The sequence below is a fragment of the Cibotium barometz genome, chromosome 10 (assembly GCF_041138505.1).
Source record: "Cibotium barometz isolate CiBa-2024 chromosome 10, ASM4113850v1, whole genome shotgun sequence".
Lineage (NCBI taxonomy): Eukaryota > Viridiplantae > Streptophyta > Polypodiopsida > Cyatheales > Cibotiaceae > Cibotium > Cibotium barometz.
Window position 1 is genome coordinate 54,888,046 of NC_141055.1, and position 27,773 is coordinate 54,915,818.

Below are 27,773 nucleotides of genomic sequence, written 5' to 3' on the forward strand. Positions count from 1 at the left end.
GGCAAGAGAGATAGCCCTTGGGGGGTTTTTGTTAGAAGCAAGGCCTTATCTCCGTGGTGGTTATGGTCGGTGAGTACTCGATCTAAGTGTGTATGAGAATCAGAGTCACACAGGGACGCGGGGACGGCCCTTAGGGACGCGGGACGTGGAGACGGGGACGGCCGGGGACGCCGTGCAGTGTGGGGACGCATGAAGTCGTCCCGGGGACGCGTTCTCGAAACGCGGGACGGGCAGGGGACGCGGTGAGGGGACGCCTCCAACGGCCAGAAGAGGGCAGAAAACGGCCAAAAACGGGCAGAAACGGGCAGATTTCCAGCTATAAAAGAAGGCACACTTTAGGACTTTTCTCCACACTCAAGTTTGAAGCTTCAAGCCTCATTGCTCAAGCCTCAAGCTTCCAAAGTTCCAAGTTCCATTGTCCAAGCCTCAAGGCCCAAGTGGCAAGTTAGCCCTCTCTCTCTCTATATACTATCTACATTGTGCCAACTTCCAAGCCATCTCTCTCTCTCTCTCTCTCTCTCTCTCTCTCCAAGTTCCATGATCCATCCCTCTTGAGACTTGCAAGCCTCAAGAGTCAAGCGGCAACTTGCAACTCTCTATTGCACCCTTCTTCCCTCTCTCTCACACTATCATCATTCATGGCATCTCAAGGTGAAGGCGCCGCCGCCACATCTTCCGTTGCGGGCTCTTCACGAAGGAGGCCGGTGGTGCACACATGGTCATGGTGGGATGAGGTCCACTACACTAGTCGTGGAGTGGGCGGTGGTTCAAGGGAATGGAATTGCAAGCTTTGTTCCTACAAGAGAAGTGGCGGCGCCAACAAAGTGCGGCTCACTTTTTGCACGAGGCCGGTCATCAAGTGCAATTTTGCGCACGCATTACTCCTGAGAAGCGAGCGGAGCTTCTTGAGAAGTTCAAGGTTTATGAGGCGGCCGAGGCGGCAAAGAGAGGGCGACATGTTGCCGTTGATCCTCATGATGTGGTGAGAGCACGAGAGCAACCGACGCGAATGGAGGTGGAGAGGAACCCAAATCTTGCTTCAAGCTCTCAACCATTCAAGTCCACTCCATCCACATCGGGTGCCTCCATTCCCATCCGCCGTCAATCCACTCTTAACGAGAATTGGAACCCAAAATTGAAGGATGAGGTGGATAGGTCAGTGGCTAGGTTCTTCTACCACGACCACATTGCGTTTCAAGCGGCACGGTGAGAGTCGAGACTCAATTCTCTTCACTCTTTTTTTTTTAATGTCTCATGCTTCAAAGCATTTGTCATATTGCCAAAAAAAGCTAACATGCTACATGGTTTTCCTTACTTGAAATAGGTCTCCTTACTTCCGTGAGATGGCCACAAAGATCGGGGAATATGGCCCCTCTTATGTGCCACCTTCATCGGAAAAGATTCGCACCACTTTGCTTGATAGGAAGAAGTTGGCCGTTGAGCACGCGGCGGCGGATACAAAGGCAACGTGGGACACTAACGGAGTCTCTCTCATTGTAGACGGATGGAGTGACACGCAGAAGCGCTCCATCCATGGAGTGGTGGCCTACTCAAGGAGCAAAGTGTACTTCATTGAGTCACATGATGCGAGTGGCACTGGGAAGGCCGTGGATGTGCTTGCCACGGAATGGGCGTCCACGATCGAGGTCATTGGGCCGGAGCTTGTGGTCGGCATGGTGGCAGATGGAGAGGCGTCAAATAGGGCAGCCGGGACCATTATTGAGTCAATGTATCCATCCATCACAGTTTCTTTTTGCATGGCCCATTGTCTCAACAACCTCCTCAAAGACATAGGTGCCTTGCCATGGATTGCACCCACCATTGAGGAGGCTAACCAGCTTGTATCCTTTGTCCTCAACCACCAAAGGCTGCGACATGAGTTCTCTAAAAGGAGCACTCTTTCCCTCCTCAAGTATTCTGAGACAAGGTTTGCATACAACTTCCTCATGCTAGGCCGCTTGTCTACATGTGGCGGAGCCCTAAGAGGGCTTTTCCTTAGTGATGAATTTTTTGCCATGCCGCAGTCAAAATCGCCAACAGGGAGAACGTGCCGAGATCGCGCCGACGATGCCGCTTGGAGAAGGTGAAGACACTCGACGCCTTGGTCAAGCCTATTGTTCACCTTCTACGAGTCATTGACAGCCGTGAACCATGCGTCGGCAAGGTCTATGAGACCATGGATCGCATGATCGAGTCACTCCAGCAGCTTGTGCCAGACAGGGCCGAGTTTGAGGAGATCCACTCATTATGTGAGTCCAGGTGGAACTCCTACTACTCCCCTCTTCATGCGGCTGCCTTTGTGGTTGATCCAGAGTTCCAGGGCAGAAAGCAAGAGGCCGACAAGGAAGTAAGCAGGGGATGGCGGATCATTTTGGAGCGCTTAGAGCCCGACCCTACCATCAGGCGGAAGATCAGAGACCAGCTATCTCAGTATAGGACGCGGCAGGGATCTTTTGGATGTTTAGATGCACAGCTTGACCGCCTCAAGATTGGGTCTCCTCTTTGGTGGGAGGATTACGGATCAGATGGGCCGGAGTTGCAGCGCTTAGCTATTCGCATCCTTAGCCAGGCTGGGAGCTCTAGTTGCTTGGAGCAACTTTGGAGCGTTTACAGTCACATTGCCTCTAAGAAGAGGAACCGCCTTGAAGTGCAAAGGACAAGTGATTTGGTTTTTGTGAGCGCTAACTTGCGCATGCTATGTGCGACAGCAACAGGGAAGGCGGATCCCTTCACCGAATGGGAGATGGCACAGCAGGATCTTGCAGCTCAGGAGCATCTTGAGGAGGTAGAGAAGGAGCTACAGCCTGAGGGGGAGGAGGAGGCTTCAAATGGCATCGACGACTTCGACTTCCAAGCCTCCCGCGAGGCTAGCACTTCAGGAGCTTGAGGCTTGACTCTTGAGCCTTGAGCCATCTCACCTTTTTTGTGCCCACTACCAATGGCCATGATCTATTGTGATCTATCATCTATGATCTATCTAGTATCTCTATTTTGTACCCACTCTTTTTTGTAACCCTCACTGCCCATGAGGCGTGTACTTATCTCTTTGTATCTATCAGACTATCAATCACATAATCAGTGTGCCATCGATGTTTTATTAGCGCATTTTGCTCAAAATGACTCTTGTTTTTTTGTCTATTCGGTGTAAAATTTTGTTCAAAGTGTGTCTCTATATGCATGTCATGCATACAACTCCTAAATTGCTTTTAAAAAAGAGGTTTTTTTTTGCCGTTCCCGACCCCGTCCCCGGGACGGCACTTTCCCGTCCCCGTCCCCCGTCCCCATGTGACTCTGATGAGAATGGCTGCTAAGCCGTGTTGTGTGTACTTGGTCAACAGTGTGTAGTAAGTGTATGATTGTGTGTGAACCTATTATGAGTGAGGTAGTGTGTATGTGTGTGAACCACCTCTTAGAGGGGTATCAAATAATATCTAGATATTTGTGTGTTATGACATAAGTAGTGATGTCAAGAGGACAACCTATAAAGGTGTCAATGTCATGTTGCCTACGATAGCTGAAAATACAAGTATGTCATCCAAAAAAAATAAAGACATACTTTCCAATCAAGTCCCTAAAAACATGAATCATACGGTTAAATGTCATCAGGACATTTGTCAATCTGAAGGACATGACCACAAACTCGTAGTGTCAGAGTGGACCCATTCAATGCAGAATGCTATCTTGGGGATGTCCCCATTGACAATCTGTAGCTAATTGTATCCACTTTTTAGGTCAAGCTTCAAAAACACCTTGGCTCCATTCAACCTCTCTCTAAAATATAAAAAATCCAAGGCATTGAGAACTTGCTCTTGACAATCAGCTTATTAATAAAGGCATAATAATCCACACGAAGTCTAGAAGATCCATCCTTTTTCTTAACAAAAAGGATCGTTGTTGCACGAGGAGATATATTACATATCATTCATTCCATATGCATATAGACCATGTAGACCATCGCAGAAGCCTTGGAATATCATCCAGTATTTTTATCATTTTTATTAGCATTTATATGGTATTTTTCCATGATATTTTCAACATTATTACCATTAATCCATAGTAGCAAGTCATGTAGCATTTAATGCTACAATCCGCCAGCTCTTGCAACCAGCCGACCAGCCCTTGCTCATATAAATAGCATCGCTTCAATTCATATCATTCATTCATCACCAATTGGAGCAAGCGTTTCAGTCCTACAGCACTAGGAGCATCATCCTGCAACCTCCCATTAGCAAAACGCAGCATCTCAGCATTCAGCCAGCAACCTTGCTTCATCCACCTTGCGTTTTCAGCATACAACAGAATTCAGCAGTCATACATCTCATCGTTTTGCTACAGCCACTTTGGGGAAGGTAAAACACAGCATTCTCATTCATTCATAGTGCATAACACAGCCTAGAAACAGTTCCAATCAGCCCCTTCTCTCAACCTCAGATTTGCAGCCTTCCTACATTCCATTGGAAGAGTGCATAGGCTTGAGATCGGTCATCAATCGTGTACAGCTTAGCCTGACTCTTGGTCTTTCATGTTGAGATATCGAGCTCGTCTAGTGAGGCGGTGGACACTGATGACCCGCCTGGGGGATAGGCCCCACACTTACACCACTGGCATGGTTGGTGAGATCATGAGAGATATGCGGCCAGTGGGATGACAGGCTGTGTGACAGCCATTCTAGAGACTGGCATAGTTATAGCGCCAGCTCATTTAGTCGGGTTCACACTATAGAGAACCCGTGTATGTATTTGGTTGAGTACCTTTCATATTGTGTGTACTCTTATTCTAGTATATGGTGTGTTGAGTGTTGAGTAGAGAAGAAGAAGATTTTCAGCCTCCCACCTTGTGTGTTCTCTATTAGGGTTTTGTGAGTGTGTGTGTGTGCTTGCAAGAGCTCAAGCTCTCTTCCCCCCTGCATCTTTTCATGGTATCAGAGCCTGGTTCGTGCTAAGGGCTGAGCTGCAAGCAAGAGAACCACAGGAAGCGATACAAGGGTAAGAGCTGCAACTACTCTTCCCTATTTGTGTTGGTGACTACACCCTTGTCGGGAGCTCTACGGGAGGCAACGGCAACGATCTCTGATTGAGGAGCTTTCTTCGCGGGAGTAAAACTATAGGGCAACTATAATGTCCTATTATCCTATTGGACAAGGTTTTTGGGCCGAAAACGCGTTTCGGGCGCGTCTGGACCTCCGTTTTTCAGAAAGCAGGCGATTTCGAGCATTGCGGGTAAGTCATCGATTCTCTGCAGAACTCTATTTTAAGAACTGCAGGAAGACAGATTGATTATGCAGACACTGTGGGTGCTGCAAAGAGGTCTAGAGTTGCCATTGGGTGTATGTATGCACATTGAAGTCACTGGTTGTGACATTTGAGAGTACTACAGTACCGCTGTGCAGAATGTAACGGGAGGCGGAAGCGTGTATTGGAATCGTATAAATGTGAACAAGATTCTGAGCACTTAACACTTGAGCATTACAACCACAAAGCTGAAAATGACAGTACACCGCATAAAGGGGCCGATGATAGGCTGACCCCCCCCCTTTAGGTTATATTACCAAAAGAGTCTGCAAGTACAAGTTTACGGGTGCCTGGGGATTCACCACCAGCCTGCACCTGATTCTACCAAATACATCATGTATGAATACATCTCAAACAAGAGAATCTGTAGGTACATCCGCCCTACACACAGGTACATCCGCCCTGCATAAGCCTCTTCACAGGTACATCCGCCCTGCACAAGAGTATCACAATCCTCACAGGTACTCCGCCCTGCACAGGATGTAAATGGATCTTTTGGTCCTGTTTCCTCGCGAGAAACTGATCCAGAAACCTGTGTTCTCCGCGAGCAAGTGTTCCCAACGCTTGCCCTAAACACCTGTTACACCAGGAACCCTTGAGACACATCCATGCTCACATATTCCATTGCTGTCCGGCCTGTTTTATGCAATAACCAGTCCAAAACAGCAGCTTTCCATCGCGAGAAATCCACCTGTAAAGGGTCCTACAGCCCTGTGGAGGTCCCTAGAGCTGTCCTGTATTGTCCAAGTTGACTTTGGACACCTGTAACCAGCCCAAAACTCGCAATAACCAGAAAATACAGGTCTAAAATTTACCAACCAGCCCTTTAGAAGAGTGTGGGGATCGATATCCAAGCTTGTGTGAGTCCGGGAAGCAAGCAACCAACCCTGTACCAACTCCCAAAGCCTCAACCAGCTCTCCAATGTGTTGAGTTCTGAATAAAACAGCCCAAATGGCCTCTTGAAGGAGGCGCCTTTCTCCAGTGCCACCTATGGGGCTTGGTGGGTACACATAATGGCTGACAAGTGTCCCCATAAGGTGTCCAGGTAGGTGTCCAGCCCATAGTGCTCCATTTGTCCTGTTTGTATAAGTTTAGGTCCAACCAAATGGGAAATGGCCATAAGCTGTCCGGACTTCATTAATTTTGGTCCAACCAAATGCGAACGCATTATAAGTTGTCCGGCCACTTATTAATGAGTGTGGACCTGCAAACCAATAAACTTTAGTAGTAAATGAAATAAGCTGTAAATTGGGTGTGGACGCACTTACCACCTGCAAAACCCATAAGCCCACAGTTTTAGGCCCAAGCAGGAGTGCACACACGTGTCCACAAAGTGCCCGGGCGTCCCCGGTCCCTCAGACTTCACAAGCCAAAATAACAAGCATTGTCCAGGCAGCAAGACAATGTCACACAAAGTAAAATAAAGTTATGGCATGCATCATTTATGCATTGTGCACATGTAAACTTGGAGAACCACCTATCATCATTCTTGTACTTGAAAATATTCCGCCTGCCATCATAACACACCATGTGTGCATGGCCGGAATCCACACGGGCACCGCCCGAAAGTCCACAAATGTCCTGCCATGTCCTTGGACTCATATGCATCCACTCATATGATCCATACACATGCCCAGGTATAATACATACATGCATCCGCATGTTTCTAGGCCTGACACGCATCCGCATGTCCCTAGAATATAGGGATTTGTGACATCCCCCCGGCTTCTAATCAGTTGACCGCAACTGAAAAGCCTCCAGATAGGCCTTCAAAAGATTTGGGTAATCCTCGAAGTAGGCCTCATCCATCCATTTCGCATCCAAAGCTGAATAATTCTTGAACTTCACAAGGTACCTACGAACAAGTTTGCCTCCCGCAAGCTTTCGTTCCTTGTGAAAAACAATCTGTTCAGGTTGAAGAATCTCTTCCAGCTCATCCACCTCGGGTGGGTCTTCCAAAACCGGCTCAAACGGTGTCGGTCCCACATAAGGCCTCAATAGGCTCACATGAAAAGCATTATGCATGTTCCAATGATCTGGGAGTACAAGCCGAAATGCAACATCATTGATCTTCTCCAAGATCTGAAAAGGTCCATAGTACCTGTTGGAAAGTTTAGGATACTTTCCCTCTTTTCCTGGCCTCTTCCGAAGGCGTGCCTTTTCAAATTTCAGCAAGACCCAATCACCTTGTTTGAATTGTACATCCCTTCTATGCTTATCAGCTGCCTTTTTATTCTTGGTTTGAGACCTCTCTATGGCTGTCCGTACCTGTGCAAATGCAGTATCCACGTCTTTGACATACTCATCTGCTGCAAAAATCTCATCCTTTGTACGAAGGATGGGTGGTAGTACCACCTTGCCATAGATAATCTCAAAGGGCGCCTTGCCCGTAGAAGTATGTACCGTGTTGTTGTAGGCAAATTCCACAAGTGGTAAATACTTCTCCCAATCCGATTTACGGTCGGATACATAAGATTTCAGCAAGTCGAGAACGGCTGAATTTGCTATTTCACTTTGCCCATCTGTCTGTGGATGGTAAGCTGATGAGAAGTTCAGCTTTGTACCCATATTGTCAAACAATGCGCGCCAAAATAAACTTGTGGTTCTAGGATCTCTATCCCCCACAATAGATTTAGGCATGCCATGGTGTTTGAATATCTGTGCCAAAAACATCCTAGCCATATGATCTGGCTTTATTGTCTTGCGCATGGGAATGAAATGTGCCTGCTTACTAAACCTGTCAATAATGGTCCAAATAGCATCATTTCCCTGTGGCGTCCTTGGCAAATCCATAATGAAATCCATAGCAATGCTTTCCCATGGTTCATTTGGTATAGGCAAAGGTTGAAGCAATCCAGGTGCTTTATGTCTGTCAAATTTGACCTTTTGACATACCATACATTCACGCACATATGCTTCAATATCCTTGCGAATATGTGGCCAAAAGAAATACCTCTCCAAAGCTTGTGCTGTGGCCAAAATGCCTCTATGACCTGCATATGGAGGAGCATGGCACTCATCCATAACCTTATGGCGAAGGTTCTTTACCACACACATACGATTTTGCATCATGAGATATCCATCTCTTATGACATAAGATGGGACAGCAATACCCTCTTGCAAATCAGCCCATACATGTGCAAAATCCTCATCCAGATGATAAGTATTACGCATATCCGATAAGTCCTCATGGTACGCAACTGTAATAGCATGAACCTGTGGTCGTCTAGATAAGGCATCCGCCACCACATTCTTTTTCCCTGGAGTGTGTAAAATCTGAAAATGAAACATTGAGAGGAAATTTGCCCATCTCATATGCTTCTCTGAGAGCTTACTTTGAGTCAAAAAGTATCTCAAACTTTGATGATCAGTTTTGACCATAAAATCAGCCCCTAAAAGATAGTGTTTCCAAATAGTAAGGGCGTGAATTACAGCCAACAACTCCTTCTCATAAACCTGTAAGTGAAGCTCTGCATGTTGCAAGCGTCTGCTCTCATAGGCAATGGCATGTCCTTCTTGGTTCAAAACAGCCCCTATGCAGTCCCCACTTGCATCACATTCCACAACAAAAGGTTTGTGCAAATCCGGAATAATGAGTACCGGTCCCGAGATGATTTGCACTCTTCAACTTTTGAAAGGCATCTCTCTCTTCTTGTGTCCACTTAAAGATTGCTTTCTTCTTCGTTAAGTCATGTAACGGAGCGGCAATGAAAGCAAAATGCTTGACGAACCTCCTGTAATAAGCACATAAACCAAGGAAGCTCCTCACTTCATGGACTGATTTCAGCTCTGGCCATTCTTGCATGGTTTGTATTTTTGCGGGATCCATGCGCACACCATCCTTTGATACAATGTGACCAAGATAGTGAATTTCTGGAAGGAAGAATTCACTCTTTTTTGCATTTATGTAGAGCTGATTTTCCTTAAGCTCTTTAAACACAATAGCCAGGTGCTCACGATGTTGGGCTTCATTCTTTGAGAATACAATAATGTCATCAAAGAATATACCTGTGAACTTTCTATGCTTTCTGAACACCCTGTCCATCATCTTGTTGAAGGTAGCGGGTGCATTTGTAAGGCCAAAAGGCACCACCAAAAACTCATAAAGACCAAAGGCTGTCCTGAATGCAGTCTTGTGTACATCTTGAGGTGCCACTCTCACTTGATGATACCCACTCTTGAGGTCTATTCGGCTGAAACATGCCGAACCTTCAAGCTTGTCCAAGATGTCATCAATGCGCGGAATCGGAAACTGATTCTTGATGGTTATCTTATTGAGGGCACGGTAATCAACACACATCCTGTAAGTACCATCCTTCTTTTGAACAAGAAGTACCGGCGAGCAATATGGCGAAGAACTAGGCCGAATCAAACCCTTTTCCAAAAGTTCATTCACCTGTGCCATAATCTCTTCTTGTTGACTAGCACTCACCCTATATGGTGGCCTATTAGGTGGAGAGCTACCGGGAATTAGATCTATGCAATGATCTTCCGGCCTCTCTGGTGGCAACCTTGCTGGCAAAGCATTTGCAAAACAATCTTTGAACTCATTCAAAAAGTTAAGCTTGTCTTGATCTAATGTACTAACATCAACACTAGAATGTTCAATGGTATCACGTACAAAAACCAAGTAAGAACAAGCTGATTTCTTTATTGCCTTATTAATTTGTACATGGCTTACAAGAGGTATGGTACTTCCAGTAGTACCAGCATCTATAGAGTGCTCACGGCCTCTATGTACAAAGCTGATTTTCTTCTCTTTGTAAGCCTTAGTAGGCTCTAAACGGTGATGCCAGGGCATCCCCAACAAAACATCACAACCTGTAAGAGGAGCCACTAAAAAGCTCTCATAGTCGAGGTAGTCCTGTATATGTACACGGAGCTTACCAATGACCGGAGTTACATCAACCTGTTTGCCCTCAAAGGCGGCATCTGCATTTATTTGCATTCCCATGTCTTCCACATTGAGACCTATGGCGGCAGCCATCTGTACGGATATAAAGTTATCTGTGGAAGCATCATCAAAAAGAAACAAAGCGGGCTGATCCTTCAATTTGCCCCAAGCCTTGCATATGACTCTACTCTTGGGCTCATGTCCTGTATTACCCTGCACATCGGGTACAACATTCACAAGAGGCTTTTGCACATTAGGCTCAGCATTCTTAGGATTCTGTGGGCATTTAGGATATATATGATCTTTACTGCCACACTTAAAGCATTTTCCAGCCTTCCTGTACTCTTCCAATTGCTGTTTTGAGAGCCCAAAATTGTGGCGTTTACCCCCCGGCTTCTTTTCGGAGTCATCCTTTGCATCTCGGCCATCTTTGGGAGCATTCTTAGGTGGCTGTCCACCCTTTTTCTGGTCATAACCAGCCCTGAATTTGCTCTTGTTTTGACCTGCAAATGGCTTATTTGTGGGTGCTTTTATGTGCAAGTTCTCCGCAATCATGGCTGAGTGTATAAGCTCTTGTATGGTCTTATTTGGGTACACTCCCAAGCTTTGTTGGATGATGTGATGGAGCCCCGATTCAAACTTTCTCTTCTTCTCGTCCTCTCCAATCTTCATGAAGGGAGTAACCTTGAGAAGGACTTTCCAAAACTTTGCTATGTATGAAGCAACGGACTCTCCCTCATCTTGGGACAGCCAATCCCACTCCTTGCGTACATCCTTTGCAAAGTTTGGTGGTAAGAATTGATCATAAAACTGAATTTTGAAAGAAGACCAAGTTGGGGCAGCACTTCCATCAAGTATTTTTGCAAGCCACCAATCACTTGCCGTATCCTTGAGATGCATTCCCACATGCCTGAGCATAGACTTTTCCGAAAAGTCTTCATTGCAAAAAGCTATCTCAAACTGTCTAATGAAAGCAAGTGCTTTGGTAGAGTCCATCCGTCCCTGAAAGTTTTCAAACTTTACATCCTTGTCACCGGACTTGAACTCTCGAGGCTTCTTCCTTCTATATGCATCCCTATGTACATCCTGTTCATCTGCATGATGATGATGCCGCGATGAAGATTCACGATCCCTCTTCGTTCTCTCTTGAGCCACACTCTCCAAATGAGTGGAAAGCTCAACACGAGAATGGACATGTCTTCTTGGAGCAAAGCGGGAATGAGTAGAGGATCCCTCATCCTTACTCTTCTCTTGACCTGCATCAAGCCTAGCACCAGGGACTCTTGTCCTTTCAGCATTTGGCACTTGCTGTGCTCTTTCTGCTTGTTGTGCATCATGTGCATCACCATGGGCAGCCATGAGGGGTGGCTTCTTGAAAGCCAAACTACCATCTGCTTCGGTATATACATCACCCTTAACCATTAGGTATGCAAGTGCAAGCTCTCGGGGTTTCTCAACATCCATTTCCTTTGCAATTGCTTCAAAAGTGACTTCATGGACCGAAGCCTTTGCCTTCGCAGCCAACACCCTTTGTACATCCGGGTCATTTTTCAATGACCTAAGCTCTTCGGTTTCAGCCCTATAGCGTCGCACTTGACGCCTCAAAGATTCCAAATCAGAATGCATAGTGTCATGAGTGCCTGCATCTCCATAGACATCATTGCCTGCAGCATCTCTTGCATCCTTTGTACCATGAAATTCACGGTCCTGTGTGTTCTCCACACTGTCAGAAATGTGGCTGTCCATGACACTCAAATCAGGTCACCACTTATGATTCCAAGCCTCAGACCGTTTTCCAACGAGGAGAAAAACTGAGCTCTGATACCAATGTAACGGGAGGCGGACGCGTGTATTGGAATCGTATAAATGTGAACAAGATTCTGAGCACTTAACACTTGAGCATTACAACCACAAAGCTGAAAATGACAGTACACCGCATAAAGGGACCGATGATAGGCTGACCCCCCCCCTTTAGGTTATATTACCAAAAGAGTCTGCAAGTACAAGTTTACGGGTGCCTGGGGATTCACCACCAGCCTGCACCTGATTCTACCAAATACATCATGTATGAATACATCTCAAACAAGAGAATCTGTAGGTACATCCGCCCTACACACAGGTACATCCGCCCTGCATAAGCCTCTTCACAGGTACATCCGCCCTGCACAAGAGTATCACAATCCTCACAGGTACTCCGCCCTGCACAGGATGTAAATGGATCTTTTGGTCCTGTTTCCTCGCGAGAAACTGATCCAGAAACCTGTGTTCTCCGCGAGCAAGTGTTCCCAACGCTTGCCCTAAACACCTGTTACACCAGGAACCCTTGAGACACATCCATGCTCACATATTCCATTGCTGTCCGGCCTGTTTTATGCAATAACCAGTCCAAAACAGCAGCTTTCCATCGCGAGAAATCCACCTGTAAAGGGTCCTACAGCCCTGTGGAGGTCCCTAGAGCTGTCCTGTATTGTCCAAGTTGACTTTGGACACCTGTAACCAGCCCAAAACTCGCAATAACCAGAAAATACAGGTCTGAAATTTACCAACCAGCCCTTTAGAAGAGTGTGGGGATCGATATCCAAGCTTGTGTGAGTCCGGGAAGCAAGCAACCAGCCCTGTAGCAACTCCCAAAGCCTCAACCAGCTCTCCAATGTGTTGAGTTCTGAATAAAACAGCCCAAATGGCCTCTTGAAGGAGGCGCCTTTCTCCAGTGCCACCTATGGGGCTTGGTGGGTACACATAATGGCTGACAAGTGTCCCCATAAGGTGTCCAGGTAGGTGTCCAGCCCATAGTGCTCCATTTGTCCTGTTTGTATAAGTTTAGGTCCAACCAAATGGGAAATGGCCATAAGCTGTCCGGACTTCATTAATTTTGGTCCAACCAAATGCGAACGCATTATAAGTTGTCCGGCCACTTATTAATGAGTGTGGACCTGCAAACCAATAAACTTTAGTAGTAAATGAAATAAGCTGTAAATTGGGTGTGGACGCACTTACCACCTGCAAAACCCATAAGCCCACAGTTTTAGGCCCAAGCAGGAGTGCACACACGTGTCCACAAGGTGCCCGGGCGTCCCCGGTCCCTCAGACTTCACAAGCCAAAATAACAAGCATTGTCCAGGCAGCAAGACAATGTCACACAAAGTAAAATAAAGTTATGGCATGCATCATTTATGCATTGTGCACATGTAAACTTGGAGAACCACCTATCATCATTCTTGTACTTGAAAATATTCCGCCTGCCATCATAACACACCATGTGTGCATGGCCGGAATCCACACGGGCACCGCCCGAAAGTCCACAAATGTCCTGCCATGTCCTTGGACTCATATGCATCCATTCATATGATCCATACACATGCCCAGGTATAATACATACATGCATCCGCATGTTTCTAGGCCTGACACGCATCCGCATGTCCCTAGAATATAGGGATTTGTGACACAGAAAATACAGCAGTTTGTGCAGGACAAACCAGAGTGCTGTTTCTGGTAAAACTGTGTATTTGGCAAGATGTCAAATGATGGGATAACCTAGATTGTGGCTGAGAAGCTTGATAAGAATAACTTCCATGCTTGGAGGTTCAGGTTGATGAATTTCCTGATGGGAAAAGGTTATTGGGACTACATAGAAGGTGAGCATGAAGAGACACCGGAGATACCGGATATAAATCCGACTGCTGCAGATGTGAAAGAGTTTAAAGACTGGAACCAAGGAGCCAGGAAGGTTATGTATTGGCTATCCATTAGTATACAGGACACCATGATTGGGCACATTCAGGATGCCAAGTCCCCCAAGGAGGCGTGGGACACCTTGGTAAAGCTTTATGAAACAAATACCAAGGCACGCAAGATACAGTTGAAGAATGAACTTCATACTGTGGAGAAAAAGAGCATGTCTGTGAATGACTATGCGCTGAAGATAAAGGGTATTGTGGAATCCCTTGCATCTATTGGTGTGTCAGTAGATGATGACGATAAGGTGGAGGTCTGTCTACGTGGTCTCGGGCCACAATACAAGGCGTTCAAGACGTCTATTCAGACTCGGGAAAACATTCCCAACTTTACAGATTTGGTGTCTATGCTGATTATCGAAGAGAAGAGCTTGGGTGAAGACCAACAGTCTTCACAAAGCAAAAACAGTTCAGAGCAACGGGCCTTCTACACGAGTTCAGGAAGAGGACGAGGTAGAGGAGGCCGTAGACGCGGTCAAGGAGGTGGCCGAACAGGTCATCAGAATTATGGCCAGCAACAGCAGCAACAACAACAGTCCCAGAATCAACAACAACAACAACAACACGCAGGTGGAAGAGGCAAATTCAGAGGCAGGGGGAGTCAAAGAGGCCGTGGAAATTGGCAAAGGCAATATAATGATGCACGTGAATGCTATTATTGTGGTAAGCTTGGACATGTGCAGGCAGAATGTTATAAGAAGTAGGCTGACATGCAAAATGGAAAAGTGCAGCAAAACAACTATGCATCCTCAAGCAGAAATAATGAGGATAATGAAAGATTGTTTGTTATGCAGCATGTCGTGAATGCCATGTCTGAAAATGTTGATGCAGCACAAAAAGATAATGTATGGTATGTGGATTCAGGCGCTTCGAACCACATGACGAGTCATGAGGAGTGGTTCAAGGAGATGAAAAACCCGGAAAGACCAAGTTTTGTGGAAACAGGGGATGACACTGCTCATCCAATTGCCCATGTTGGAGATGTGCCATTGTCTATGCAGGATGGCAAAGTGAAGTACCTTGCAGATGTACTTCATATACCGAACATAACAAAGAATCTGGTTTCAGTTGGCCAGATGATTGAGCAAGGTTTGCAGGTTCGGTTTAACCCTGATGGTTGTTATGTTGAAGACTTTAAAGACAAGTGCAGGTTGGTTGCAAAAGACAACAGAGTGGGCAGAATGTTTACATTGAATGTAGACATGCCTGAAATGAGTGCTGCGATGTTTGCAAATGGTTCAGGAATTGTTGCAGACACAGACATTTGGCATAAAAGAATTGGATATGTAAATGTGCAGAGATTGAAGTCTATGCAGACAAAAGGAATTGTGACAGGGCTGCCAAAATTTAAAGTGGAAGGTATGCAGAAAATATGTGAAGCATGCCAATTTGGAAAGCAAACAAAGCATGTGTTTCCACGTAACAGATATGTGAGCAGAAATGCACTAGATGTTGTGCATTCAGATGTATGGGGTCCTACGAAGACCATATCTATGGAAGGCTGCAGGTATTATGTGACTTTCATTGATGACCACACAAGGAAAGTATGGATATATTTCATGAAGGAGAAGAGTGAGGTGTTCACTCACTTTCAGAATTTCAGAGTTTTGGTTGAAAAGCAAACAGGGAAATATGTAAAGTGCCTAAGGTCAGATGGAGGAGGAGAGTACTTCTCCAATGAGTTCTCTGAATTTTTGAAGAAGAATGGTATTCGGAGACAGTTCACATGCAAATACACTCCGCAGCAAAATGGAGTTGCTGAGCGGAAAAACAGGCACATTGCTGAGATTGCGCGAGCATTGATGGAAGAGAAAAATATGCCGCATAGCTATTGGGCTGAGGCTGTTTCTACAACAGTATACATCATGAACAGGACTCCAACTGCAGCCATACATGATGTAACTCCAGAGGAGAGGTTTACTGGCAGAAAACCAGATTTGTCTCATCTGAAAGTCTTTGGATGCATTGCATATGTGCATGTGCCAGATGAGCTGAGAACTAAGCTGGATCCGAAAGCTGAAAAATGTGTGTTTATTGGATACTCCCTTGAGCAAAAGGGATACAAGTGTTATAACCCTGCTACACGTGAGTTGAGGGTAAGCAGGGATGTTGTCTTTGATGAGATGAGCAGCTGGTATGCTGCTGAAAAAGAAGCTGTCGGGGCTGATGTGAGTGGAAGTGTGGTTGCACAGAATGCAGGTCAGCAATCACAGTCTTTGAGTCGACCAGGAGAGTCCTCATCTAGTGGGTCTATTGATAGACCATGGAGTGGCAGGCTGCGTCATAATACCAGTCCTGCAAATGTGATTAGTACATCACGTAAAGGAAAAGAGAAAATGGTTGAGCCCCTTGGTATGCCTGACATTTCTGCAGGGCATTCTCATGTTGATGGAGAGTCTAGTGGCTCAGATATGAGCCTTGATGAGGAGCTTGGGATCCCAGCTATGAGAACACCTAGTGTAAAGAAGGCTATGGAAGCCATCAATGAAAAGCTGCGAAGATCTGGGAGAGTGAAAAATCCTGTGCAGAGATTTACCTATGATGGTTATGTGGCACATCACTATGCATATATGGCAAAGGTTGTGCAGGTTGTTGAGTCCACATGCATTGATGAGGCTGTTGGAAATGCGTGTTGAGAGAAAGATATGGATGAGGAGATGGATGCACTATATGGAAACGAGACTTGGGATTTAGTGCGATTGCCTGAAGGCAAGAAAGCCATTGGATGCAAGTGGGTATACAAAGTAAAACATAACAGTGATGGAAGCATAAACAGGTACAAGGCTAGATTGGTAGCCAAAGGATATGCGCAGACATATGGGATTGATTATGAGGAAACTTTCAGCCCAGTTGCCAAGATGGCAACGGTGAGAGTTGTGATAGCAGTGGCTGCGTCAAAGCAATGGTCTTTACATCAGATGGATGTAAAGAATGCATTCTTGCATGGGGATTTGCAAGAAGAGGTGTATATGTTGCAGCCACCTGGTTATGAGGATGTGGGTCACCCCGAGCATGTTTGCAGATTGAAGAAAGCCTTGTATGGCTTAAAGCAAGCACCAAGAGCATGGTCTGACAAGATTTCTAAATATCTTGTCACTATTGGCTTTCATGTAGCCAATGCAGATTTCTCGCTGTATGTGAGACATGGTGATAGAGGAGTTGTGCTTGTTGTCATCTATGTAGATGACTTGATCATTACGGGGGACCATGATGCAGAGATCTTTGATGTAAAGATCTTGCTTAGACAGAAGTTCAAGATGAAGGATCTGAGGGAGCTCAGATATTTCTTGGGCATTGAGGTGATTAGGTCACCACATGGTATTGGATTACTGCAGAGACAGTATGGCTTGGACATGTTGTCCAAGTATGGTATGACAGGGTGTAAGCCTATTTTTGTGCCATTGGATCAGAATGGCAAGTTGAGTGCAGATTCAGGAGAGATCTTGGAGGATCCTACTATGTACAGGCGCATAGTAGGAAGTTTGATCTACATGACGATCACCAGACCAGATTTGAGCTATGCTGTTGGGTTGGTGAGTCAGTTTATGCACGTTCCACGGAAACCGCATTTGGATGCAGTGAGACGCATACTGAGGTATGTGAAGTCTACTTTGCATTGTGGACTATTCTATGAGACTGGGACAGAGATATGTGTACATGGGTACACAGATGCTGATTGGGCTGGTAGTATCTCAAATAGAAGATCTACCAGTGGATTCATGTTTTCTTTGGGGAGTGCTGCTGTGACTTGGAGTAGCAAGAAGCAGCCTACGGTTGCTCTATCCAGTACAGAGGCCAAGTACAGAGGAGCTGCTATGGCAGCATGTGAGGTAGCTTGGTTGAGAAAGCTACCTGCAGATTTGGGTCTATCAGTGGATAGACAAGTTGTCATTTTCTGTGACAACATTAGCAGTATACAATTAGCCACAAACCCAGTCTTTCATGCTCGTACGAAGCACATAGAGATCCACTACCACTTTGTCAGAGAGAAGGTCTTGGCGGGAGATCTTGACCTTGTTTATGTCAGCACAGAGGATCAGGTAGCTGACATCTTCACCAAAGCATTGGGTACAGAGAAGCTTCGCAGATTCAGGGCTTCGCTTGGTGTACATGAGATGGAGTTGAGCTCGAGGGGGAGTGTTGAGATATCGAGCTCGTCTAGTGAGGCGGTGGACACTGATGACCCGCCTGGGGGATAGGCCCCACACTTACACCACTGGCATGGTTGGTGAGATCATGAGAGATATGCGGCCAATGGGATGACAGGCTGTGTGACAGCCATTCTAGAGACTGGCATAGTTATAGCGCCAGCTCATTTAGTCGGGTTCACACTATAGAGAACCCGTGTATGTATTGAAGACAGGACAGGGTTAGGGTTAGGGTTTACAGAAAGCAAATAGGCGTGGAAACCAAGCAGAGGGAGTGAACACGACTGCTGTACTATTCAATGATAGAAAAGTGAAGTACAAGCCACATGATAGTGACCCCTAAAAGGATAAGTGTTCACATGACCGGCCATAAATGTGCCGGGTGGACCAAAACACTTATAAACTGCATATAAGTGAAAATGAACTAAACTGGGGGAAAAAACCTCCACTAACTGAAGTAAAAAGTGCCCCAGTAACCTACTGATGATCACTAGCACTCCTCTGGGTGCATACACAGCATAAAACCCAACAAACCCCCCTGGAGTGATATGTGATCACTGTACATCATCCACCAAAAGGAAACAAATTCAAAGCATTGCGGAATGCTTCAAATTTCGGACGTGGTAATGCCTTGGTGAAGATGTCTGCCACATTCTGATCTGTAGGACAGTAGATCAGACTGATATCTCCTGCCTGGAGTCTCTCCCGAACAAAATGATAGTGAATCTCAATGTGTTTCGTGCGAGCATGAAACACAGGATTCCTGGCCACAGCAATGGCACTCTGACTATCAGTATAGATAGGTGTAGGCTCCTCCACTGAAATATCCATATCAGTCATAAGACGACGCAGCCAAACACACTCAACAGTAGTAGTGTAGGCTGCTCTGTACTCTGCCTCACAAGATGAAGTGGCCACTGTGGTCTGTTTCTTGCTTAGCCAAGAAATGCATGAAGCGCCAAGGAAGAAACAATTCCCACTAGTGGAATGTCTGGTATCAAAATCACCAGCCCAATCTGAATCACTGTAAGCATGTAACTGCATGTCACCCCCCTCAGGATAAAGCAAACCAAGAGACGAGGTACACGCTTCACAGCTTGCCAATGTGACAACCGTGGGCTGTGCATGAACCTGCTCAACTGAGAGACTGCATACTGAATATCTGGCCTTGTATTACACAAGTATATGAGGCACCCAACAGCCTGAGCATATGTAGTGGCATCAAAGGAAACACTGTCATCTTGTAGTGACAGTTTCATCCCAGGCTCCATAGGAGTACTAATAGGCTTGCAATCCTGAAATTTAAACTTCTCCAGAAGTTTAGCAACATAACGTGATTGCAACAACCCAATGCCTCTGTGATCCTGCACAAACTGTATGCCCAAATAGTAATGTACAAGGCCCAAGTCAGACATGTCAAATGTCTGTTGCAGTATCTCTTTAAATGCTGCAATTTTGTCATCATTTGATCCCATGAGCAAGAGATCATCCACATAAAGACTGATGACCAGCAGATCTGTCTCTTCTTTCTTCACATACAAAGTGGTCTCTGATGGACTGTTCACAAATCCCTGAGTGAGTAGAAAAGCATCTATTTTTGCATACCAAGCTCGTGGAGCTTGTTTCAAACCATACAAGGCCTTTTTCAGCCTGCATACTTTCCCCTCATGACCATGTTCTGCAAATCCCATGGGCTGAAATACATAAACTTCCTCCTCGAGGTCCCCATGTAGGAATGCAGTCTTTATGTCCAACTGGTGAACAACCCAACCACGATGTGCAGCCAATGCTATGACACACCTAAGTGTCGACATACGGGATGTAGGAGCAAATGTCTCCTCATAATCAATGCCCTTCTTCTGTGCATAGCCCTTTGCAACTAGACGGGCTTTATGGATCCATCTGCATGTCTTTTCAACTTGTAGACCCATTTAGTACCAATGGCTTTCTTGCCTTTGGGCAGATCAACCAAATCCCATGTTTGATTCTTTTTAATAGAATCAATCTCATCCTGCATGGCTTTGTTCCAATGCACATTATCTCGTGCATCCATGAATGAATCAGGCTCATCATCATCCTGTAAACTGGCTGCCATAACCAGATTCAAATCCATGATGTGTGCATGCTCATTGGTCCTTGTCTCCCTACGAGTACGACCAGCAAGAGGACCTTCTAAATGGCTGTCCTGTAATGTCCTCAAATACCATCTAGGTATATGTCTGACCTGTGGTGCCTGCTGTCCCATATTTGGTTCAGCTTCTGGCTGATTTGGCTGCTGAATTTCTGCACCACCTACATCATTTGCTGGCTGTCCAGTACCCTCATAAGTTGGATCACCAACTGTGGAATGAAACTCCATGGGTAGTAGACCTTCAAACACATCATTTTCAGCCTGATTTGCCTCATAACCAGCCATGGATAATTCTGATTTTTCATCAAAAATCACATCCCGACTGATGAATATCTTCCTGGATAGTGGGTCATATAACCTGTAGCCCTTGCTCTCACGGCTATACCCAACAAAAATGCATTTTGTGGCTTTATCATCAAGCTTCCTCCTCAACTCTTTGGGTATGTGTGCATATGCGAGACACCCAAAGATACGAAAATGTGATACAGAAGGCTTGCGGCCATGCCAAGCCTCAAAAGGAGTAATAGAAACCAATGCCTTTGTGGGACATCGATTCAAAATATGACAAGCACACATTACTGCTTCCACCCAAAAGATATGTGGTAGTCTTTTTGCCTTTAGCATACATCTGGCCATCTCCATGAGTGACCGATTTTTCCTTTCTGCAACCCCATTCTGCTGTGGAGTGTAAGGAGTAGTATACTGATGTTTTATACCTCTACTCCCAAGAAAAGAATTCAGTACATGTGACATATATTCCCCCCCTCGGTCAGAACGGAGAGTCTTCACCTTGCATCCTGACTCTGTCTCAGCAAGTGCTACAAAGGCCAAAAATGCATCATATACCTGTGATTTCTGTGTCAAAGGATAGACCCAGCATATACGAGAGAAGTCATCAATAAATGTTGCAAAATAAAAGCAACCACCTAATGACTTCGTCTGCATGGGACCACAAAGATCACTGTGTATAAGTTGCAACTTTGCAGTTGCTCTTAGAGCCTGATCACGTGGGAAGGAAAACCTGTGCATTTTTCCCAAAATACATCCTTCACAAATGTGATCTGGAGGCTTCTCCATGACAGGTAGATCTGTAAACATATTATGTCGCTGCATAAGCATAAGACTACCAAAATTTACATGCCCCATGCGAGCATGCCATAACTCCGCATCAACCATAGCTGGAGTAAGAGTGAATGCATGATAAGCAGACTGATCCACTGGCTGAAATGCATCCAACTCATAAAGTCCATGACATAATGTACCAGTAAGCATCAAGGTCAAGGCATTTGCTTTGTCTCTGACCATGCATTTATCATCATCAAAGTGGACTTGCATTCCACAATGTGCTAAAGAAGAAATGGACAACAAATTCTTCTTTATCCCTGGTACATATAAGGCATCTGTAAGGCGGAGAATGGAGCCATCAATGGCTGTAAGCTGAATCTCCCCAATGCCACACACTGGATATGAAGCATTGTTGGCACACTGAACAGTTTTGCCAACAGGGGCAGGGCCAACATGACTAAACAAATCCCTGCGAGATGTGATATGCTTTGAGGCACCACTATCAAAATACCAAGTACATGCATGCTCTGTCAAACTGAGTGCCTGTGAAGACCAAGAGGCATCATAGCTGCATGTAAAAAAACAGTAATCCCTGTCCTCAACAAAAGAAGCAGTCTCTGGAGGAGCTTTAGGAGCATCAATTACAGACATCCCAGCTTCCTTTGCCTTCTCTTTGGCAATCCTCTTCCTACATTCCGTGATGTAGTGACCTGGCTTCTTACAGTAATGACATTTGCCCTTCTTCTTGGGCTGTCCATCACCTTTCTTGGTATCCTGTGAAGAACCACCATCACCTGAATTTTGATTTGCACTCTTTGGCTGAGATTTCCCTTTCCCCTTTTGACCTGTAGTAAATGCTTGTTCAGCATTTGTGTTCATATTCATATTCTTCCTCATTTGCTCCTCTTGTAGTAAGAGAGCAACAAGTTCCTGATACTTGAGGGGTTCAACAGCATTCCTCATGCTGAGGTTCAAAGAGGTATGGAAAGCCAAGTAAGATCTTGGCAAAGAGTGCAAGATGGTGGACACAAGCTGTGTCTCAGGAATAATCTCATCCACATTGATGAGTTGCTCTCTCAAATCCTGCAGCTTGTTTAAGTGGCTAGACATATCATCTCCTTCATTCATTTTCTGATTTTCCAGCTCTCTTTTCAAAAATGAGATCCTAGCCTCATTACGAGCAGCATACATCTGCTCCAAAGTCACCCATGCATTCTGTGAAGAGCCAGCTGAACGAATATGAGGTATGATGGACCTCTGAACTGACAATGCAATGAGTGACAAAGCTTGTGCATCCCTGGCATCCCATGTCTTTTGAGCATTTGTTCTCTGAACAGGCAATGGCTGTCCTGGAGCCTGTACCTGTTGTCCTCGTCCACGAGCACCCCCTTGGGGAGGAGTCTCTGGAGCCAATGGACCTGGACGTGGTTCATCACCACTAACAAAATCCCAAAGACCTTTTGCCACAAGCACATTTTTCAGCATAAAACTCCACAAGGAGTAGTTCGTGCCATCCAATTTGTCTTCCTTAGACAAATATGTGAATACATCACTTTGCTGTTGATTTGCCATTATGCTTTACGCACAATGTTGTACCTGTTTACCAAAAAACCCAATAGCAAAAACCCTGATAACAACTGTACTCCACTGAATACAGTTCACCCAAATCTGCCTGCACTCTCAATCCTCTGAATGTGCAGCTTAATGCACCAATGACTGAGTAGAGCAGCAAATGGCGTACACAATGCCAAAATGCCCCAAAAATGCCCAAATTGGCTGCACCCAAACTGTGCTAAAAAACCTGTATATTTTTCTTGCTAGAAAATCTGCCTGTTGTGCCTGTATATTTTTCACAGAGAAAAATAAGAATGCCCAAAACTCAAAACCTGTAATGCTTACCAGCTGAGATATGAGTTGATTGTTGTACTCGTAGACTGTTGTACTGTGCAGGTAATGTACGAAAGCAGTCCTCTGTAAGCAGGCAAGTACAGTATGGATACTGAGGCGACCACAGTACTGAAGGCGTCGCACAGCTGCAGGCGGCGATGTACTCAGCTGGTACTGTACGGAGCACTGTATTGAACAGTGCGAACAGGTACTCACAAGGTACGAAGGCGACTAGGCACAGTAGGTACAGGCGCTGACAAGTGCAGTACAGTACTGCGCTGTCTTGTACAGCTGGCGCAGGCAGGTGACAGACGGCACTTACAAGCGTATGGCTGCACAGTTGACTGTCGGCGCTGTTGGTGGCTGGTACAAGTACGCTGAGGTTGTAGGCGGCGTGCTACAGGTGGCGCTCAGGTACACGGGCGCTACAGGTGGCGCTCAGGTACACGTTGTACGGGCAGCAGCAACACAGAGCTTCAATGCTCTGCTGAAGTCGGCGCAGGCAGTGTGCGTATGATGTACGGGTAGTGCTGAGCGCATGCAGTGTACGTATGATGTACGGGTCAGATGTACGGGCAGTTGATAAAGATAAATGTGTACAGCAATGGGCAAAGGCTAAGCTTCAATGGCTCTGATACCAATTGAAGACAGGACAGGGTTAGGGTTAGGGTTTACAGAAAGCAAATAGGCGTGGAAACCAAGCAGAGGGAGTGAACACGACTGCTGTACTATTCAATGATAGAAAAGTGAAGTACAAGCCACATGATAGTGACCCCTAAAAGGATAAGTGTTCACATGACCGGCCATAAATGTGCCGGGTGGACCAAAACACTTATAAACTGCATATAAGTGAAAATGAACTAAACTGGGGGAAAAAACCTCCACTAACTGAAGTAAAAAGTGCCCCAGTAACCTACTGATGATCACTAGCACTCCTCTGGGTGCATACACAGCATAAAACCCAACATGTATTTGGTTGAGTACCTTTTATATTGTGTGTACTCTTATTCTAGTATATGGTGTGTACTCTTATTCTAGTATATGGTGTGTTGAGTGTTGAGTAGAGAAGAAGAAGATTTTCAGCCTCCCACCTTGTGTGTTCTCTATTAGGGTTTTGTGAGTGTGTGTGTGTGCTTGCAAGAGCTCAAGCTCTCTTCCTCCCTGCATCTTTTCATATCAAAGGTCTTGCGTTTGACTTATCTACAGTCCTAAGTAAGTCCTTCATTCATTTCTTCAAAGATAATAAAGCAAATACTATAGCAATAGGAGGGACCCTTCAGTGGGTAATTTGGGACCCAATAAGGTGTACAGATCTCTCTCTCTCTCTCTCTCTCTCTCTCTCTCTCATCTCTTAAAGTTTGAAGTGATAAAGTAGATTGCTAAAGACTCGCGAAACTCAAGATAAAGAAGGCGGTGTGAGACTTTGTGTGACAGGATCCTTCATTACCCATAATTCCACTGCATGTTACATCAATCTAATCAAATTCAGCATAGTAGTCATGTTACACCCACTGCTCTTGAGTTTTAGCAGAAGAGGATGTCATGTGCATGCTCAGGTAGGGTGGCAAATGGACATACATTTCTATTGCAACCGCTTAAAGGACAAGTTCCGGGGTCGTGTGTGGACAAGATGGATAGCATTTGGGTAGCTAAACAGCGGGCAGCCAAGCGCCCATGGTCAAGACATGTGGACAACCTTTTTGTCCAATTAGACTAGCCATGGATGATAATGCATGACATGCTTGATCAAAATAATATTACAGCCCCAAGTCTTTTCATGCACTAAACATTCCCCACCCAAAAAAAAAAAGAGAGAGAAACAAGCAGTAATGAAGCAAATACCTGATACATCTTCCTTATTGCGAAGCCATTGTAGGACTTGCCTAGCTTCTTTTGTCTTACCCTTGCTAACAAGCCACCTTGGAGACTCGGGCAAGAAAAAGAGCCCAAGAGCCAGGTAGATGAAAGAAGGGATGAGTATGAACCCTAGCATCATCCTCCAACTAGGACTGCTTGTAAGAGAGAGGCCAAAAACCATACAATATGCCAGAAACATCCCTGATGTACCTAACAGTTGCGGTAGTGTATTCAACTCTCCACGTATTTCTGCTGGAGACACTTCCGAGATGTACAGAGGAGCCACTGTCACGGCTAGACCGACACCAACACCATCTACCAAGCGGGCCACCAAGAGCATGTATACATTCGGTGACCACAACATAAGTAAAGCACCAATGCAGTAAAGTGTTGCAGAGATGCATAGCATCTTGCGTCGGCCAAGCCAATCTGCTCCTGACCCTGCAAATGTAGTACTAAGGGCAGCACCTACAAGTGATGCAGCTGCAACGGAACCTTCGAGAACTGGCTGTACGTCCAAATTGAACTCAGGATCTATGTAGAGCAAAGCACCTGCAGATGTGAAAACCATGCATAAGGTCATCAGTAGACACTCCTAGGCGTACAGCCATGCTGTATATTACATGAATAACCATACTTTTAGTTGCGCACAAGGAAAGCATAGACAGCTTAAACTAGAAGAAATAGCAAAGTCACTTGCTCCCAACCCACCCCAGCTCTCCCCCCAAAAAAAAACTGCAAGCACATTTGTGCCCTGAACATCTTCTCCACTTTCTGGACATAATATGCAGTTGTCTTCTGCTGCTTCCCAAAGGGCTGAGGGCTAAGGGCTGGAGGCTTCTGGATGCTCAAATGAGGGGGTAGAGGGTTCCTTTTACTGGACAACTGAACTCAGATCTGAAGCCATATATATATATACCTAGATGAATCCAAGAACATACCCAAATTCACCTTTTAGGAACGTGCATGTTATATACTCATGGTAGTCAACCCACAAGACTATATAACTATCAACTCCATTATGCATAGTATGGACTAGATACTACTAGACTAGATACTACAACATCCCCACTAACGTCATCAGTGCCCAATAGTGGGTGTAGAACACTGTATCAAGATATGCTCTCACACGCGCACTCCACACACACACACACACACACACGAGCATATATTCACACAAAGCCCTTCGTACTGAGTTTATATCAAACCTCTGGAGATGCAGTGCAAACTCGGCCATAATGAAGCCTAGCACTAAGGGAAGTAGCAAATAGAAAGAATTAGAACAGCAAATACGTAGTTGATAGGGCAAATGCACGGGTTGGAGCTAGGTAGGGGTCCGCCAAGTTTATCCCACGCATGCCTCCATTTCCATGTGTTACTCCCCTGGGCGCACCAATCTTCAACTGGGAGGGCACGGCTGTGGGCATGGGGCCCCACACATATAGGCCACCCCCTTCTATGCACTTAACATCCTGCTGAATATGGCCCGCAGTCTAGTCTCTTGTTGGCATCTGTTGATCTTCTGACATCCTCTGTAATCAGAGATGAAGTCTGCCTGAATTTGCCTGGCCGTGTAGTCTCTTGTTTATCATCTGTTGATCTTCTGACATTCTCTGTAATCAGAGTTGAAGTCTGCCTCTGACACACAGATACTTAACTTGAACGACCAGAGTGCAGATCCAGAATTAAGACATTGAAAGATCATTAGCTTCACAAGCCTAAGGAAGCCTCTATCACAGTGACTAAAAAATCCAAATCTCTATTCTGGCAACAATGCAAGCACAATCTTAGAAAAAGCAGCAACAACCAAAAAAAGCATGTTAGAGATTTCTATAGTCCAAAAGCAGATAAAATCAATGCAAAATGATTAAGAGGGAGAGAGAGGGATTTCACCTGCAAGTGTTGCACTGTCCCATCCATTGAGCAGATTGCCCACTGCAGCTGCACCAGCTACAATCTTGGTGGCTCTCATCCTTGCAGGTTTATTTAACTACGCAGAGGGCCTTCACCTACTCTGTGAGGAGAAGAAACAACCCTACCTGGGCAATGAGTTAGAATGAGGTTTTGTACAATTGAAATTTAGGAGCTGAAAGTAGCGATGGGCTAAGGAGAAAAGGATAAGAGAATGTGCTCTTGCTTCACATAGAACGATGAGATCGGACATACAGCAAGAATCAAGAGGGGATGGTGGGTGCTTTTGAAGTGAGAAGGGTCAACCATTGCGGTAAGATGACTGCAAATAATTCATTGGCAGGCTGGACCTAGAAGAGATCCTCACAAGTAGAGCTTATCTGGGTCTGTGTATGCAACTCCCAAGCACGACAGTGATTTTGCTTTTGAGAGGAGCCCACTTCTGAGGCCGGCTAAGCATGGCTTGAAGGGAAGAGAGAGAGAGAAAGAAATAGGAGATAATCCGAGAGATGACATTTGCTTAGTGAGAGAAAAGAACAATATAACCTTCCCAAGAGGGAAAGGTTTGCTGCACAAAGAGAGAGACAAAGAGGAGGAACAGTAAACTTTTTTCGTAACCAGTTTAAAAAAAGGATGACCTTCTAACTCAACTGATTTTTATTTTTTTTTGCATGCAACTTTCCCCGAGAGAAGAATCTCACCGCACACAACAAAAAAAAAAGAGAGAGAGAGAGTAACCTTTCCAATAGAGAGGTGGTGAATGGAGAGAGTTGAGTAGTTACACTCTCAAAAATAAACTTAACTTTTTTTTTTTGACGGAAAAAAAAAGGATGACCTTCAAACCCAATCGATTT

The 27,773-nt window shown here is 45.4% G+C and overlaps 1 protein-coding gene across 1 annotated transcript in view; it reads right to left on the reverse strand.

Annotated features, from left to right (window-relative positions):
- Window positions 1–27,521, reverse strand: part of LOC147635063 (monosaccharide-sensing protein 2-like) — a 36,119-nt gene extending 8,598 nt beyond the window's left edge. The window contains exons 1-2 of the mRNA XM_086804339.1: window positions 26,902–27,521; window positions 24,994–25,560 (exon numbers count right to left, since the gene is read on the reverse strand). Of these exons, the coding sequence (XP_086660465.1) occupies window positions 24,994–25,560; window positions 26,902–26,980 (646 nt within the window). The 5' untranslated portion in view covers window positions 26,981–27,521. The remainder of the gene's footprint in view (window positions 1–24,993; window positions 25,561–26,901) is intronic.
- Window positions 27,522–27,773: the final 252 nt, after the last annotated feature.